An 18,869-nucleotide genomic window follows, 5' to 3' on the forward strand; every position below is an offset into this window, starting at 1 on the left:
CTAAGCAGAGGGACATGGGTGACGCTGTGGGTTAAACCACAGAGCCTAGGACTTGCTGATCAGAAGGTCCGCAGTTCGAATCCCCGCAACAGAGTGAGCTCCCGTTGCTCGGTTTCTGCTCCTGCCAACCTAGCAGTTTGAAAGCACATCAAAGTGCAAGTAGATAAATGGGTACCGCTCTAGCAGGAAGGTAAACGGCGTTTCCATGTGCTGCTCTGGTTTGCCAGAAGCGGCTTGGTCATGCTGGCCACATGACCCGGAAGCTGTACCCTGGCTCCCTTGGCCAATAAAGCGAGATGAGTGCCGCAACCCCAAAGTCAGTCACGACTGGACCCAATGGTCAGGGGTCCCTTTACCTTTTAGACCTAAGCAAGAAATATTTATGGATAGGTTGTAGCAATGCTGTTGACTTTTCCAATACAAAATATGTTAGGATAGGAGTTAAGTTTCCTTAGCTGTGTGACATAGCTTTTGCTATCACCGCGGAAGGGAAAAGTATGTTCAGGTTTAAATGAGGATGGAACACGAAGAAGAATCTCTTTCAATGGGGAACGGGAGTTCACTTAATGGTTGTAAAATTGCCCGGTACACATGGGAAAAGGCCTCATGGAGCTATGCTGGTGTGGTTCTACTTCAGTTGACTACCCACACAAATCAGGCACCAAAACAAACATTTTTGTCTGCTTTTCCAGGTCAGCCAGAAACACCCATTGCATCATTCCTGGAAATATTGTAAACTAACATTCATTCAAATAATGTGACTGGCAGGGGTATGGGTTATTTCTTTTTAAAGCAGACGTGGTTTTCTCTGTGGGGGGCAACAGTGTCATATAGAAATTGTATTAAAACTGACCTTTGGGAAGTCTGAATGAGGAGTCTTCACCCTCGTTCCATCGTGGGTTTGGCTGCCTCTTACTCTAAAGAGGTGTTTTATTGTCTTAGCCAATGGGCAGTAAATTCAGACTATTGCAATTGCCAGTTAAAGAAGGTCTCTGCATTGAGGTAATGTGCTGTGTTTGTACTGTTAAAACAGCTGCTTTCCGGAGCTCTGGTCTTTGTGCTTCCAATTCCTGTGGGAGGCAAGAGGCACTATATATAGGAATGAATGGGATTCAGTCAAAGGGAGTCCCGTTTTAATTGCTTACTTTTGTTTCTTTGCAAAGAGTGCCGCATTAATTTGAGAGCTGGGACCCGGTCACAGACTGGGGGGGGGGGGGGGAAGTTCTGTGAATTAGGAAGTGGTCTGAGGTGTAACATTTGTCCTCTCTTGTTACCAGGGAGACTGTCAGACGAGGGAGGAAGCTGTCGCGCTGGGCGTTGGATTCTGCAACAATGGCTTCATGCACCATGGTAATTCATCAATATTCCCTTCTTCTAGCCAATTAACAGGGACCTCACATTGTCTCATTAACCAGGAAATGTGGCAGAACCTTCTGCTGCATAATGTTGCCACCAGTGCAGAGTACGAAACAGCCACCGAACCGGGCCTGTAAGATGGAAGGAGAGCCAAAAGCCTTTAACAGTCAAACCATTTTGCCATCTGCATTAAACTGCAAGGTGTACACAAACCTGTAGGGTTTCTTCTGCTTCATGCAGAAGATTATGCAGCTGGAAGAGACCAAGGGGAGGGCCTCTACCACCGGCTCCCCGCCGATCACTGTGCATAAGCAAAGGGCAGTTGTGCCATAGGAAAGTGTGTCCTGAAAATAGCCTGCAAATAACTTTGGTTGACTGATGACGGCGATAGACCTGCCAGGAGTTGGGCCATGGCTCTTCTTGTAGGCCAGAGCGAAACGCTCTGAGGGGCTGCATGGCAAAGAGGGAGTCGCAAAGTGGGGAAGTGGGTGTGGCTAAAGTGTAAATATGGCCACATTCAATTAAAAAAAATAAGGACACATTTTGGGTGGATTGGGGATCGTGACATCACAGCAGGGGGCCCACAGAAGCAGTCAGATCCAAAAATAAAATAGAAATATAACAATTAAATAAAAATATAGTTATTATTTAAAAGATAAATTCTTACTTTTCAAAATCACATTTTTTGGGGGGGGGGAGGGAGTTCCTCATAAAAAAAGCTCTCTTGGGGGACGCGAGTGAATTTATGTGGTATCTTTGCCTTGCTTATCCCCACGTTCTGTGATACCCCCTACCCACTGTTAGGGGGGTAAAAGCAGGAAGTAAAAACCGAGCGCCACCACTTCCAATTCATTTGGTTGAAGTCTCTGAGGGTTGGGGTGTGTGTGTTAAATCAAGGTAGAAAGGAATTGGTAATTAATAAGAGAACTTATTTTTATTGTTCAGTTTGTTTCAATAATAATTTACTGAAAATTTACCTCAGACTTCACTTATTCTGTCTTTGCCTCTTCTGTAAAGTCTGAGGTAGATTTTGACCAGATCATCTGTCTGTGCTGGGGCAACAGTGCTCCTCCAGTCCATTCCAAGCAACAGATAAAAATTTCTCTTCAAGCACGTAAGGGAGCAAATTAGACTGAATAGGCCTCTGCCTCTGCCTCTGCCTGCCCCCCCCCCCCCTCTCTCTCTCTCTCTCTCTCTCTCTCACACACACACACACACACAAATGCAATTTGCAAGCAATGCCCTATGTCCTGATTGCTTCCGGTTCAGCAGTGAAGATCTGCCCCCAAATGAAAACTGATCTCCCCACATCCAGCCATTTCCCTACACCTTTCCTTTGTTCATGGTGCAGCTCTCAGACCCTGAGCCCATTGTCAGGCAGCTTTTGATTAATGTCATTCATTTCCCTCTTCTTTTTCTGTTCCCACCCCTGCTATTGTATTTTAGACACTGAAGTGGCCCCAGACATCCATTTGAGAGCTATAAAAAGAAAGCTACTTCTAAAAAGGCAAACCCTACGATTTGAACCTCCATGTGTGAAAACTTAATCATTTTTACTCTTCCAAATGTTCTCTTTGAATCAAGGGTGTGTTTGTGTCTTTGTGACTAAAGCTCTACATGGCTTGCAGTATGTATGTTTTAGTAAGAACATAAGCAGGTAATAGCTGAGGTTTAGTTTTGCTACATCAGTAGTGGGTGGAGTTCATTATATATGATGTTATTGTATACTACAGTGGTACCTTGGGTTAAGTACTTAATTCGTTCTGGAGGTCCGTTCTTAACCTGAAACTGTTCTTAACCTGAAGCACCAGTTTAGCTAATGGGGCCTCCTGCTGCTGCCACGCTGCCGGAGCACAATTTCTGTTCTCATACTGAAGCAAAGTTCTTAACCCAAGGTACTATTTTTGGGTTAGTGGAGTCTGTAACCTGAAGCATATGTAACCCGAGGTACCACTGTATTAGACCACTGGTTCATTTTGTCCCTGCTAACCTGCAGTTACCCTCCATGGTCTTAGGTAGGGGCCCTTTCCATCGGTCTTGCCTAAGATCATTTACATTGAGATGCTGGCAGGACTGGCTCCAGGTTGGGCCCTCAACAAAGGCTGGCAGCTGCGTTCTTGCACCAGGCCTCTATTCCAGGTATAGAACTTAAAACTGTCTCCACTCACAAACATGCACTCTCCTTCTACTCTGTTCTTTGTTCAGTTAGACCAAATGCTACAGCAATGGAGAGGTGACCACAGGGTGTGTTCATATATAGTGCTTTTGTTCAGGACGAACTCAGAAAATAAAGGGAAGAAAACAGAGAGCAGCTTGTAGTATATGGGTGTTTCCTCCTGATCTGGAGGGTAGGACTCAAGGCAGTGGCTTCAAGTTACAAGAAAGGAGATTCTGACTAAACATTTGAGGGGGAAACTTTCTGACAGTAAGAGTTGTTTGGCACAGACTCCCGCGATAGGTTGTGGATTCTCCTTCCTTGGAGGTTTTTAAGCAGAGGTTGGGTGGCCAACTGTCATGGATGCTTTAGCTGAGATTCCTGCATTGCAGGAGCTAAGCCTTGGGTCCCTTCCAACTCGTAAGATTCTATCTGGTTGCATGCGACAGCCATGTTGGTATAGCTTGGAGCAGCCCAGACCCCATGTCTGGATTCTGTTTAGAGTTAGCCCATCAACTGCATTGAGTGGCTTAGAACCAGTCCAAGGCTAAATACCTGGAGCATGACTCATCCGTCCTCCCTTTTTCTAAGGAATGTGTGTATGCGCAAAGGCAAGGCTGCATTCTGCATCATTGGCAGGAGTGTCAGGTATTCACTGAGAAGAGGTTTTCTGCTCAGTGCAAGGGATCAGCAGAGAACCTGAAGGCTACATGCTGTATGGGTTCAGTATAGTATGGTGAGCTAGCAAGGTAAAGTGCTAGTGGATCTCTCTGTATACTTGTATCCTTACAAGGTTTACTTCTAAGACCAGAAGAACTTTATTATAGTAGATTAGTTCATGATGTACCAGCATCTCTTGAAGTTAATGTAGCTAGGGTGTTCATGCTTGTCCTGTACATAAGACAATAAACACTTTATACTTCGAGCTGAACTGACATACCCTCCAACATTACTCTAATGAAAATAGGGATGTCCTCTTCAACAACAACAACGTTATTATTCGTACCCTGCCATTTTGACTGGGTTGCTCCAGCCACCCTGGGCAGCTTCCGACATATATAAAAACACAATAAAGCATTGAGCATTAAAAAACTTCCTTATACAGTGGTAGCTTGGGTTACAAACACTTCGGGTTACAGACTCTGATAACCCATAAATAGTACCTCGGTTTAAGAACTTTACCTCAGGATGAGAACAGAAATCACGTGCCAGCAGCGGGAGGCCGCATTAGCTAAAGTGGTACCTCAGGTTAAGAACGGTTTCAGGTTAAGAACGGACCTCCAGAACGAATTAAGTTCGTAACCAGAGGTACCACTGTACAGGGCTGCCTTTAGATGTCATCTAAAAGTTGTATAGTTACTTATCTTGGCTCAGAAGTCGCATAGTTCCATATCCTCCAACGTTTCTCCAATGAAAATAGGGACATTCCAGGATCAAATCAGAAACTGGGACAACATCTGTAAATCCCTGTAAAATAGGGACACTTGGAGGGTCTGAACTGAGTGGGAAAGGAGTTTTCTCAACTGAGAATAGATTGGGAACTGACTACTGGAAAGCAAGAAAACTCTGATGTTCTGCTGGACCTGTGCATACTCTGCTGATCACAGTGGTCCAAGTGTGGTGCAGTATCAACAACAGATGGTGGCCAAAGTCTAGCAGGTTATGGGTCAACTGACTTCAAGTCTAGCAAGCCGTCTACAGATTTCTATTATATTTCTTCCACACGTCAGCTGTTATAGCTGCAACCTGTGGCATGGCCCCAGAAGATGAAGGAGTATATTAGGACATGACCTCTCTGGTTCAATGAATTCCAGCCAAGAAAATAGTTAAACCAAAAACAAAACACTGCTGAAGGAGAAGAGACACAGCTGAGAAGTTAATGTAGTTCTATGGCCATTTTCTTATCTTTCTATGGAGTTGGCTGGCCTTTGGAAACCTCACAATGGACCTATGTTTACTAACTGGAGTTCTTCCAAGACATGGATGAAAAGCAGCCGTTGTTTCGTGTCCTCCCTTGGATATTTCAAATTCTGTGTCAGCTACACACAGCCTAGACTCATGCCCGTCTGCAGGGACAGTGTGTCAGACCTACTGCAGAGGAGAGCATGCTTGTCCTACTGGGACTAGCAGGATAGGGAAAGCGCTATCAGAGAACTCTGTGGAGGTGTTAAGAGTGGAGAGATGTGATTCAGAGGGAAGGGATCGTGGCTCTTTAGCATCCATCTGGTAATCATGTTTGCCTTTTTCATATGCAAAGCAAGGTGTGATTTTTTTACAGTGATTTTTCTTTTTTCTTTTTTTTTAAAAAAACCCTATTTATTGCCCTTTCAGAAAGTTCCCACTGAGGAGACAAAAAAAAAGGGGGGGGCTATGTGCTTCAAAATGAGTTGCAACATGTCACCTTTAAACCAAAAACAATTCCATCTATGTTGCAAGAGAAAAGTGGATATATAGAATCCTACCATGTAACTTCATGCATTGGGAGGATCAGACTAGTGGGTTAGATAGTTGTAAGAACAAAGAATATATGATTGTCTGTTGATGTTGGTGATTTGTTTGTTATTGTTGTTGTTGTTTTAAATGGCAATGTTGCTTTTATATTCCTGTTGTGCTTGGCATGTACTGACCCATCTACCCGCTTCCCACTTTTTGGTTTCAAGTTCTGGAGAAGAGCGAGTTCAAAGACGAGTCTCAGTATTTCCGCTTTCATGCCGATGAGGAGATGGAAGGTACAAGTTCCAAGAGCAAGCCATTGCGAAACGACTTCAAGCTGATTGAAAACATCTTAGCTAAAAGCTTGTTGGTAAGGAAGAGCTTCTGACACACTTACTACTTCTTTTTTTAAAAAGCCCATCATTATGACTGTGTGTGTATGTGTGTATGACTAGATTGTGAAGCTCTTGGGGGAAGAAGCATGTCTTTGCCAAGAGATATATTGCAGTTTCCTCTCCCTGCAATGTTAACATGTTGTTTGTCTGATTCATATGTAATCTGTGAATTGGCTATCACGTGAACAAGGAAGAGTGCTGCTGGTCCTGTCCCAACTCTGTATGTGCATCTGCCTCTGACCCTAGATATCCATGCTTTCTGCAAGGGGTGCCTGCATGTGACCCACTCGATCCATTTAGGCTTTCCCCATGAACAAGCTCCCTTTCCACATGTTTAATGGCTCATTCATTAGTATCCCTTTGCAGACAACACACTGAATGGAACAGCACCGCCAGTGCAAGTTACTTTGGGAGAAGGCTCTCTCCTTCTCCAAGCAGTGGCCTTCTGCATGGATAGTGGGTGCACAGGGCCGTGTTCAGGAACATATCTGGAGTGGTTAGCCTCCCTATGCCCCTTGACTTCATACAGCGAGAATCAAATCTATGCATTACTCCATCCAAACTTATGTGTTTTGGTCATTCCAGAGTGTGTCATGGAATACTGACAACTGATAAATAGATCCATGAGCAGCTCTGTGGGATTGGGTCGTTAATGTCTCTTGAACCAGTTTTAAGTGAAAACAAGTACGAAGAGATTACAGCGGTACCTCTGGTTGTGAACGGGATCTGTTCCGGAGCTCCGGTTGGATCCCGAGGAATTCACAACTGGAGGTGCTGCTTCCTGAAGGATACGTAACCTGAGGTGAACTTAAGTAGAGGTACCTCTGTATTTTGGAACACAATGTGAGGGCATTTTCACTTACAGAACTGATGTTGATTGTGTGTTAGTGCTTCTTAACCATGTGTGCACAAAGCAGTGACTTCCTTTCCACTTGTTTTCTATTCACATCTGTATTTCTAGGTATCTCAGGTCTGTTATTCTGATTCTATAAGCTCTAGCTCCATTCTGTTTCACTTTTGAATGGATCATTTTATAAGTCTTGATTACCTTTTTCTTTTTCTGTCTAAACAAGCTTATTTCCTGACAGTGGGCCTGACACTCTTTGCGGATAATAGCAAAATGGAAGAGCAGTAAAGAGTGCCTGGAAAAAGCATGGGAAAGGATCCAGAGGTCCATTAAGGAGAATAAGTGTATCCCAGTGGATGGCTTCAGCTGCCCTTATGCTGCTGCTCTGTATTTTTCTTATTGAAGCAGACATGCATATCCACAGTGTTGTTTCTTTCCCCACTGCTTCCTTGCCTCTGCCCCTCCAGCCACAGTGCTGATTGCAGCTAGCAAAGAGAGAAAATGAGTTTTCAAACTTGCATTCTGTGCACTGTATCATACTACATATTGCCGAGTCCCTTAATACCAGGAGGTTGTTAAAAGAACAATTCCGCAATGGCCACCCACCCTTCCCTCCCAAGTTGAAAAAAATAAATAAATAGACATATTTCTCATTTGCTATGCATTGTCTACAGATCTGATTTATTTATATATGTTTAGAAATATTCATTGGCTGCTTTTTAAAGCCAAACCCATGCATGGTATATGTAATTAAAACCATAAAACACTAAGAATGCAATTAAAATACATATACTGCAACAGAATATAATCATCATTTAAGAGAAGGCTTTTGCAAACAAATGGATTTTTAGGGCCTACTTCAAGGTCTGCAGTGAAGCGGGGACTCTTGGGGATTTCAAATGGAACAAGAGTTTCACAAGCATGAACCTTTTCAGCTGATGCTCTGTTTTGCCAGTTAACTGCAGGTTCTTTAAATGATCTTTGGTAGTCAATATATAAGGGGAAATATTGTTGTTCCTATTAAAAGAGTTTTCTTTTGCCTTTCCAGCGAACTGAAGTTCAGGGCAGTTAATAAAACAACAACAACAATTTGAAAGGCTTTAACTGTGCCTTTCCATCTGCAATTCAGGGCAGATTAAAAGAATTAAATAACAAACAAAAAGTCCTGTTCAAATAAGCAATTCGGAGGAATTATTGACCAATTATTTTTAGCCAGGCTTTTTTGCAAATGGGTCACAAGTCCCATTTTGTGCCACCTCACACATTACAGTGGTGCCCCGCAAGACGAATGCCTCGCAAGACGGAAAACCCGCTAGACGAAAGGGTTTTCCATTTTGGAGGCGCTTCGCAAAACGAATTTCCCTATGGGCTTGCTTCGCAAGACGAAAATGTCTTGCGAGTTCCTGCGGGGTCCCCCCCCCCTTTTCCTAAGCCCTAAGCCACTTATCAGCTAATCCGCTAAAAGCCGCTAATAGCGCTAATCCGCTAAGCTGTCAATGGGCTTGCTTCGCAAGACGAAAAAACCGCTATACGAAGAGCCTCATGGAACGGATTAATTTCGTCTTGCGAGGCACCACTGTACCTTTTCAGGTGTGCATCTAGGACATTCTAAGCATGTGTCCTAGAATGTAGACTGTGACAAACAGGTATTTGCAGGCAAACATGTTTGAAAACGTGCTCGTCATATACTGTAGGTACTTCACCAGAGAGCTAATTTCATCAGGGATCGCTCCTTGTTGAGTTGCATACTCTGTGGCAGATCTAGGTTGAAGGTCATCTATGCGTCTGAAGAGGTTCTTGGCAAAGTGCACTCTGGTGTGTCCTCTCCAGTGGGTCCTGAACAGGAAGGAACAGTTAGAATTCTTTGGTTTCTAGGCTGGGATGCTGCCTTGCCTTGCAGGAGCATTCACCAATGTGGTGATTTCCACAGCTGTTCTGGCTGGGGCTGATGACAATTGCAGTCCAAACATCTAGAGGGTACCAGGTTGGGAAAGGATGAATTACATCATCTGCACCTTTATCCATCACTACGTTCCTTCTGAATTTTAAACAAGATGGATTGTCTCAGTCGAGTGGCTATTGAAATGCGCTATGTTTTTTGGTTTTTTTTGCAACAGATGCCAAATTGCATAAGGAGAAATCGACTGCCTCTCTATTCCCCCTTGTCTTTTATCCCCTGTTCTGACCTAACACTGGAAAGAACAGCTGATGTTTTCTGCCAAGTGACATGTGCAGATGCCAAAAGGCAAATTGTTCCAGTGTGAAGCAAACACTCTTCAAACAAATACTTAATTTTGTTTGCTTGTGCAATTGTTTCTGTTCATTGGCATGAAACATGAAATGCTGGAAAAACATACAAAATTCTCTACATAGTTCAGGAAAATTAAATCTTAGGCCTAATTCCAGATACTAAAAATGTACCAGTGTTAGGATATCTCTTTTGTTGTTCATAAATGATGGCTTCAGAACTGGAATGTAAAGACTCTGGAGTTGATCTGGGAAGTTTCATCATGAAACAAATAGACCTTCTACAGAGACGGCAACTTATGTAGTATCCAGTAGCCCTGTTTATTTTTATGCGTGTGTTTATTGAAAGCACTTATGATCTACCATTTAAATTAAAATACTGTAATAATAAGCCACCATAAAACATGAAGTAAAACAGCAAGGTAAAACCACAATAGAAAAATAATAATTCAGAAACAGAGTGTATTAAAGAGCCTCACTTTTAATTATTATTATTTTTTGAAAGCATGGGCAAATAAAGTGGAACCTTGGTTCCCGAACTTTATCCATTCTGGGAGTCCATTTGACTCTTGAAATGGTTTGAGAACCAAGGTGTGGCTTCCGATTGGCTTCCAAAAAACGTTTGCAAACCGGAACAATTACTTCTGGGTTTGTGCCGTTTGGGAGCCGATTTGTTCGGCATCTAAGCTGTTGGGGAACCAAGGTTCCACTGTAACAACAACAACATTGGCCTGGTGCCTGAATCTTCAATATATAGACTTATCTTAGGAGGAGCCCGGCTGCATCAGACTAAAGGGCCTTCTAATGCAGCCCACTTGCACGACACCATCAGTGCTCTTAGTTTCATGCTCTCTGGTAGCTTGCAAGAAGAGGCATACAACATCTGGTACCAAAGGCAATATATAGCCACCACGACTAGTAGTCACTGAGAGCTTTATCCTTCACGAGTCTGCCCAATTCGCTTGTAAAGCCATCTGTGCTGGTGGCCATCATCACGTCTGGGCGCGAGTCCCATTTAAGTCAGTGGGGCTGACCTCCCAGTAGACGTGAATAGGTTGCACTGTCAATCTCACAAGGGAGGTGGCTAGTGAACAGCCCCTGCTGCAGCGGCACTACATTTCAATGGAGATCAAGCCAGGCATTTTGGCCTGCTTCAAACTAATATGCAGGAGGGCAATGTCCAGGGCCCTTCCTCCATAGCAGAATTCATCATCATGCCCCAGTCCTTTGGTGCTTTACCTTAACCCAGTGTTTCCCAACCTTGTGCCTCCAGATGTTTTTGGCCTACAACTCCCATCATCCCTAGCTAGCAAGACCAGTGGTCAGGGATGATGGGAGTTGTAGGCCAAAAACATCTGGAGGCACAAGGTTGGGAAACACTGCCTTAACCTTCCCCAACCTGGTGCCTTCTGAACGTTTTGAATTGCCACACCCTTCAGTCCCAGCCAACATGGCAGGCTGGGGAAATCTGCTTTAGAAAGTATCCCGACAACCTGACAGCAATGTAACACAGAGTTTGTGCATAAGGAGAAGACCCTTAACAGATATATGGGTAGATCCTCACTGAAAAGCAGATTGATGGTTACTCAACAAAACTTATTTTTAAGGGCATAGGCATCTCCCAACACCCCTATGCCTTGGCGGAAGACCTGATAAAAAACAGCAACGTTACTTGGCCTTGTGGCGAATTGCTTTTCCCTTTTAACTTACATTTTTAAATGTGAAGAGAGGTTAAACTGTTATTTTCGTTGAAACTATTTTAAGCCACAGTAAATGACCAAGACATAGTATTAAAAGTACTTTGCTTTGTTTAACTTGCCCACGGGTCAAGGTTTCCTGGGGCTTTCCCCACATGAATCCAGTCAAATTGTAGAGCTAATTACAGCTCTCACATCCCATTGCTTTGAAAAAACACTGTTGTGGACATGCTTCTTTTTCAGGCAGGCAGGCAGGCAGGCAGTCAGGCAGGCAGGCAGGCAGGCAGGCAGGCAGGCAGGCAATCCCCTTGTAGCCTCTCCAAATGAAAAATGGCAAGCTGGAGCAGATGAGTCCTCCATCCAGTTTCAATTGGCTCCAGAACTTATGGGCACAAAGGGTGGATTGTGCTGGAAGATGAAACCTGGGCCACTTGTAAGGCTAGTGCTTCACCAATGAGCGGTGAGCTCTTTGTAGTGAACAGACTTGCTCAGTGTTGTTTTGTTAGCAGGGTTTTCTTCTTCTTCTTCTGCACTGTCTCCCCTTAACTTCACCGCCTCAGGCATTGTCTTGCTTGTTTGGAGCCAGAGGTAGTATTGTCTTGTATATTTCAACTCCTGCCAGGAAGGAGGCTTAGTTTCCTTAATCGTCTGCCATAATGAACTGCTGCAACAAAAGGAAACTGGTGAGCTAATAGCACGGACCCACAAGTACATAATGACCTTTGTATCTTCTAAGCACTGCAAAACGGAATTGTAGCAAACTCCTCTGCCCAAACCGTAACCCAACATTCTTGTGATGTGTATTACCTAGCAGATCATGTAAGGGTTTGATGCAATCTTGCAAATTTAAATTTTATTTCTTATTAGAATTTTATTATCAAATTCAACCAATCCTGTTACGCAATTTATAAGACAAAAACACAAAACAAAGAACATATTATTTCATTATTTGTTTGTCAGTTTATATAACTTCTTAGTTCCTTAACACGAAATTTAAAAAATCTTAGCTACTTACAAAAAACTGAAGCAGAGTTGTGCTGACATTTTTATGGAGCTGGACTGCTAGTATTCTCCATGGAGAGAGTTTCATAATATGGGGGCCACTGCTGGAAATGCCCTGCTTATCCTCACCATCAATTTCACTTGCAGTCTTAAAGGTTAAGAGTGATACCTTGAAAAATATACAGAAATACATTGGGAGCCTTTTCTGTATGAAAACATGCAGTTTGTCTCATTTTGAATAAATGGAAGTTTCCAGGTAGTTTTCAAGAGCAGCCTCACATGGGGGTGGGGGGTGGGCAGGGAAGGGGGATTTGGTTGGAAGTTGAAACATACATAAATGAGAGATGTTGAGACTAGAGATGCTAGTGAATTTCTTCCTAGTCAAGGTTGGAAGTGGAATTTGGAGACTGAAGCATACCTCAAAATCAAAAAGAGCTTCCAAAGTGCCAAAATTTTCCTTCTGCTCAAATTTTTGATTTGAGCTTGTGGAGAATCCCACTGCCATCCCCACCACGCTCCCGCATCTCTCAAAGTCCACATTTCCTTCCATCCCCAAACACAAAATTACTCTTCCTTTCACTCAGATGCAGAAAAGAACAGAGAACATTATCCCACTCCTTTGTCTTCCTCTTCTCTCCCTGTTACCTCATCATACTTCCTAATACTCTGATGAGGTTCAAGGGTCTAAAGGAGGTTCTTGCCCATAGTAACTCTGTCACCCTGTTAGCAACAGTGATTGGTTGACAGGGAGGAAGAGAAAGAGAGAAAGCCTCTTCCCTGCTATTGTATCCATGAACCTTCACTATTGCCCCCCACTGGGACAGTAAAGAGGGGCAGAATGGGACGACATGTTTATGAGAAGTTTTCCTGACTGTTTACTTTTTTCCTGTGTGATCTAGCAAACCAAATGTAACCTGGTGGGTTTTTGAGCATCCTGCCTTTTTTCCAGGCTCAGGCAGGTGAGACACAATACATGGCTTGTGGGCTGCATTGGGCTTAGCAGTCACGTTGGCTTACAAGTCAAAAGACTGGAGGCCGGAGCTAAATGGGACAGGACCATTATTCATGTGCCCCCTGCTCACATGTGAAGTCTGTGCACATCTCTGTGTGTGTGTGTTAACTGTAAAAAGATTGTGGGGGAGTGCAATGCTAACCATTCTCCCTCTTGGGCCTTAGGCTCTCTGTGGTTAATTGCTCCAGATGCAATTCTCCATTCTGTGATCTAATGCTGGAAATGAGCCAGGATTGGAGGAAAGTGCTTGAGGCAATGGACTCAGGGGAGACAAGTGGCGGAAGGGCAAAAAAGTTCTACATCTTTCTCCTTTGTGCTGCTTTTGCTATTATAATAAGACCTATTCATATCCATGTTTCAGTGAAGCACCTATCTGCCACTGTTGTATCTGGTTTGGTCCTCAATCTTGGGTGGCCATAGATTAATCCTGCATTTCAATGCAAGTTGTGTTGCAAGAACAACTGTGTTAGGTCTCGTGTGTGTGTGTATATATATATATTTATGTTAAGGATCAGGAAGAAAGAAGACACTAACTCAGTTCACATGTCACATTAAATCATAGTTAAAAAATAACAATGGTTGAATTTAAACATTCAGTGTGATGGTACTACTGAAGTATTCGTCCTGTGTTCCTACCCCACTACTGCATCATTGGGAAACAGACCAGAGTTTAGTTCGTCATGACATCCAAACATAGATTCGTGGTTTGTTTGCTTTTTCCAAACCAACTACAAGTGGTCCAAGGTCTGTTCTTGGCTTACTGCTTATGGTTTGTTTTGAGGAAAAAAAACCATGAGACCTTGTTTAGATATCACAACAAGCCAGCAGAAGTGGAGTGCAATGAGAACTTTACAGTAGCATGGAGCCGCAAGCTGTGCGTTCACGTTGAACCATAGTTTGTTTTAAACAATGGTTTAATGTGACATGCAAACCATGCCATTGAAACAGCAACCAACAATTGCACAACTGAGGACCAAACTCATTGGTTGGTGAATCAGCTCACAGGTTTGTCAAAGTTATTTTTTTCTCTCTCCTCCTTTCCAAGGTTTTGCCAGAAGAGGATGACTATGGCTTCGACATAGAAGACAAGAACAAAGCCATTGTGGTGAAGTCTGTTCGTCGAGGGTCACACGCAGAGGTGAAACCTCCTGGCATTTGTAAACATTCACCTTTTCTGCATTAGGAGGTGCTTTGAAATGCCCCAAAAATAACATACAGGAGGTTATTTTGTTTTAGTAGCATCTAGAAGGCCACTGAGCATCTTCTGTGATTAATGTTGCAGGAAACTGCTTTTGTGCATGTTAGGTGTTTAGTTCCTTTATATGGCATTCTTTCAGAGTAATTTAATTAAGTGATAAGACAGCAGGCTCCCCTCTGGCCCAGAGCGGCATACTGTGTTGCAAGACATGAAGCTAACCACAGGGAAGCTGTTTTCAGATCAGCATCAAACAACAAGCATCTGCACATGGCTTTTTTCCTCCTGCAGAGCTAATAACTTGGGATGGGAGTAGGGAATTTAGGTCCAGAGAACAGCGTAGGATGAAATGGCTAAGCATCTCCTATCCAGGACCAAATTAACAGCCCTTCATAGCTGCTTTGAAGTTAAAAACAACAGCAACAGGAGTTTCTGGTCACCAATCTCCCATGGCACATCTAGTTGATTCCTCAAGGCAAAAGCATTTATATCAACTCGAAATTAGTATCATCTGTATAATACCACTAGTTTTATCTGCCTTTAACACAAGACTGCACACCAGTGATGTTGAGAAAGTGAGAGAGCAAAAGTTCAACACAACTTATGGGGTAGTATATTTTGGTCAATAAAGTTTGTCATTTCCCCGCTTTCAAAATCTCACCAGCAGCGGCTGCAGAAATAGATTGGTGGTTTAAATGACACCTCTAAGATAGAGCCATGTGTGTGAGCATCTGTGTGATAGTGATTTTTTTGCTAGGATGCACATTTATAACAAACATGTGCAGATAATGTGGTCTTTTAAACACTGCCACCACAGACACCGAGCAGGAGGACTATGTGCACATTGCCAAAGCACGGTGGTCTTGGATTATGGAAATGAATGGGAAGAGGAGAGCTAAAACCTTCAAAGCCAGCCATGCTGTCAATCTATAGTTTCCCAGGATGTTCACAATAAAGGATATGTACTTACTGACAAGAGTGGATTCATAAAAATTGGGCAGATTGATCCAGACAATATATGGCTCCTTAACTCAAGACCAGCATTGTCTGCCTTTGCCACCCACATAGTGCATTGGTCTGATGTATTAAGGGGGAAATGTACCATATTTTTCGCTCTATAACACGCACCCGACCAGAGGAGGAAAATCCGTAGGCATGCCACCCGTAGGCATTCCCTCCATAACACGCACAGACATTTCCCCTTACTTTCTAGGAGGAAAAAAAGTGAGTGTTATGGTGCAAAAAATACGGCACATAAGCCACCAATTGTTCCCATATTATGTGAACACATTTAAAGGACAAATTTCATAAATCCACTCTTGTAATTTTGCTGGTAGATGTTCACTGTTTGCAAAAGTCACCATTCATTGGGCAGATATAAAAGTCTACAAAGTGCATTATATATTGGAGGTAGTCGTACAGTGTACATTGTGATGGTTGCATATATGCTTAGGAACAACTCAAAGATATTTCTAATTCTGCATGCATGCAGCGCTCTCTCTTTTTGGCAAATGTTCCTGTTTTGCAGAAAGTTGCTAAATTTGCATTCCTTGTTTGAAACTCAGTATCTGAGGTTTGGCAGATTCTGAATATTTTGGGACATAAAGTATGTAAATGATACTAGGTACAGTATATACAGGTGCAGAATCATAGGTGTGCTAGAGATCACAAGAGGGGAGAACTAGGCAAATTAAGCAAAAGTGTTACATCCTTGGAACAGTGGAACCATTTGCAAATACTAGCTCTAGAGTTTCAAATGCACACTACAGAATTTATTTTATTTTATTTTTATTTTTGTAATTACCAGTACTGACTACATTTAAATGTTACACTAGGCTGTGATTTAGCAGAATACAAGCCTCTTGGTAAGCCACTGCCTGACAGATAATCCCTTCGTCATTTCCTTGGAAAGCTGCCCATAGAAGAATATTTCAGTGTTGGGGTGGGGAGGGAGATCTCTCTGTGTTTTGAGACTATAGAAGCACACAATTTGCAAAGGAATCTTTGTCTTGACCTTTGAAGAAAAACTTGCTTTGACCATTTGCCCTTCTTTCCCATTTGGCCTTAAGAAACTGCTTTAAATATGAACCCAACCCAAATCCTGCTGAACAGGAGAGCCGTCGGCTCAATTCGCGAAGATTTGAAACCTAGCAGTAATGCCTTTTATTGCATTCTTGGGCTCTTTAATTGCTTTTTGATACTACAAAGCTATCCGGCATATGGTTCCAGGCCAGCACAGCAGCTGCAGACCATTTGGAAAACCCTCTGGTGGCCTGATGCTCTCCAGGGAGGGAGGGGTGGAGAGAACAGGGTGCCCAATAGAAATGCATTGTTTACTCCCCCCCCCCCCGGCAGTCTTTATAGTCAGTACTGAGCTAGATGAACCAATAGTAATAGTCTGATTGTGGTAGCGCTCACATTCTCATTGCTGAGCTTTTAGATTTCATTTCATTTCACTTTTAATTTGTATACCACCTTCCTGTATTACTATACACGATGAAGGTTTACAGCAGGCATAGGCAAACTTGGCCCTCCAGATGTTTTGGGACTACAGTTCCCATCATCCCTGACCACTGGTCCTGTTAGCTAGGGATCATGGGAGTTGTAGTCCCAAAACATCTGGAGGGCCGAGTTTGCCTATGCCTGGTTTACAGACTGAAGACACAACAAAACAGACAGCAAAGAAGACACACACCTGATAACAATCTCATCCAATACAAAAAATGTGAAGCTAAAAGCATAACTTTAAAATAAACAACATAAAAGCTGTTTACCTTCCCGCTGGAGCAGTACCTATTTATCTACTTGCACTTTGGCATGCTTTAGAACTGCTAGGTTGGCAGGAGCTGGGACTGAGCAACGGGAGCTCACTCCATCACGGGGATTCGAACCACTGACCACCTTCTTCTTTTTTTTATTAAGGATTTTCTTGTTTTACAGAAGTAAATATAATGCCTCGTATTTTTTCCATGTAACATTTTTAGAACCACTGACCTTCTGATCGGCAAGCCCAAGGCTCTGTGGTTTAGACACAGTGCCATCCGTGTCCTAATAGATAGGGTAGTCCGCCCTAAACTAAAACTTAGCACCTAGGCAATCTTTATCTGTGCCATAAGAAGTTCTGTGACCTGTGCAAATTATCCCAACTGTGCAAATCCGAATCACTTATCCTTTATCTTACTTACTCTGAAATGGTTCCCCTCCCTATTATTCTGCATAATTCTGGTTTTGGTGGCAAAGGGGATGGGCAGGCACTAGAACCCCTATTTTGACCGAGGATATTTTATTCAGTATTATTCTGGCTTTTGAAAGTTCACCAGGCATTGCTGCACATTTTCAAGCATGTCTTTACAGCCTCAAGAACTAGAAATTATTTTATTGTTTTTAAAGAAAGCTGGCATTCTTTACCTAGTACCACATTCTGCCGTTTTTCTGCAATCTCTTGGCACACAAATTAAACACACATTCAAAGGATCGCTTTACTGTTTGCTATGTCATTCTGATTCTTCCTAATCATGCCAGGAGGATTCTTCCATAATATTTTTAAGCAATGGAAGAGTGAATATGTAAAATGTTATTTCACAATGATGAGGGCTTTTCAGGAAACATCTCAGAAGTTGACTGCAAAAAGCGTTTACAGACTTTTTGAATGAAATCCATGCAGATTTTACACTCGTGACATTCTGTTTTGTGTTTTGTGTTATTCCAAATGTACTTCTTCATGGAGCAAAAATGTGACATTGGAAGTGGCGCTCAGATTGATATCAGCCAGCTCTTTGTTCTTGTCTTCAGTTCTGAATTTGTTAGGAACAAACAGGCTTTTATACAAATACTATTTTCCTGAAAAAACATCTGGCCACTTTTAAAACTATGATTTAATATATGTTCAGCTTTGTTAAATTAGTTCTGGGTAACATCTACCCGTTTCCCTTCTGAATCTGGAAGAATTCACATATTTGTACCGTAGGCACCCCATCTTCCCAAATTCCTTGACCTCTTGATCCATTGGCAACCAAAAGCTTCTAATCTGATGGGATGACTTCTCCTCTGCCACAAACGTCCTGTTTCTGTGCTTTTCTTCACTCCTTTAAGTTGAGGTGTTTGGTCTGGCCAACCACCTACTTCAGGGCCAGCCCTAACATTAGGCGAAGAGAGGCAGCTGTCTAGGGCAGCAGATGGTGAGGGATATGAATTGATCAGGATACACAAGTAAATCTTAGTGGGTAAATACAGCCAAAAAAGAGGAGGAGAGAAAGCATGTATAAATCCATAGGATAGTCAAACTCCAGATGTTTTGGTACTACAACTCCCATCATCCTTGACCACTGGTCATGTTAGCTAGGGATGATGGAAGTTGTAGTCCCTAAACACCTGGAGGGCCGCGTTTGCCTATTTCTGGGATATACCATGCCTTCTAGCATGGTATATGGTCCTGTCTCGGTTCTTTGGGTTTGAGGAACTCATATGTTGAGTTGAATCCTTTGGAAAGAAGAAGCAGGTGAGCAGTAGTGTAGATTATGTTTGGTCTAC

At 42.8% G+C, this 18,869-nt stretch overlaps 1 protein-coding gene across 1 annotated transcript in view; it reads left to right on the forward strand.

Annotated features, from left to right (window-relative positions):
* Positions 1 to 18,869, forward strand: part of PREX1 (phosphatidylinositol-3,4,5-trisphosphate dependent Rac exchange factor 1) — a 219,292-nt gene that overhangs the window by 161,799 nt on the left and 38,624 nt on the right. The window contains exons 15-17 of the mRNA XM_083746110.1: positions 1,278 to 1,350; positions 6,172 to 6,314; positions 14,190 to 14,282. Coding sequence (XP_083602236.1) covers positions 1,278 to 1,350; positions 6,172 to 6,314; positions 14,190 to 14,282 — 309 coding nt within the window. The remainder of the gene's footprint in view (positions 1 to 1,277; positions 1,351 to 6,171; positions 6,315 to 14,189; positions 14,283 to 18,869) is intronic.

Source organism: Podarcis gaigeae (genome assembly GCF_964106915.1).
Source record: "Podarcis gaigeae genome assembly, chromosome: 6".
NCBI classification, from domain to species: domain Eukaryota; kingdom Metazoa; phylum Chordata; class Lepidosauria; order Squamata; family Lacertidae; genus Podarcis; species Podarcis gaigeae.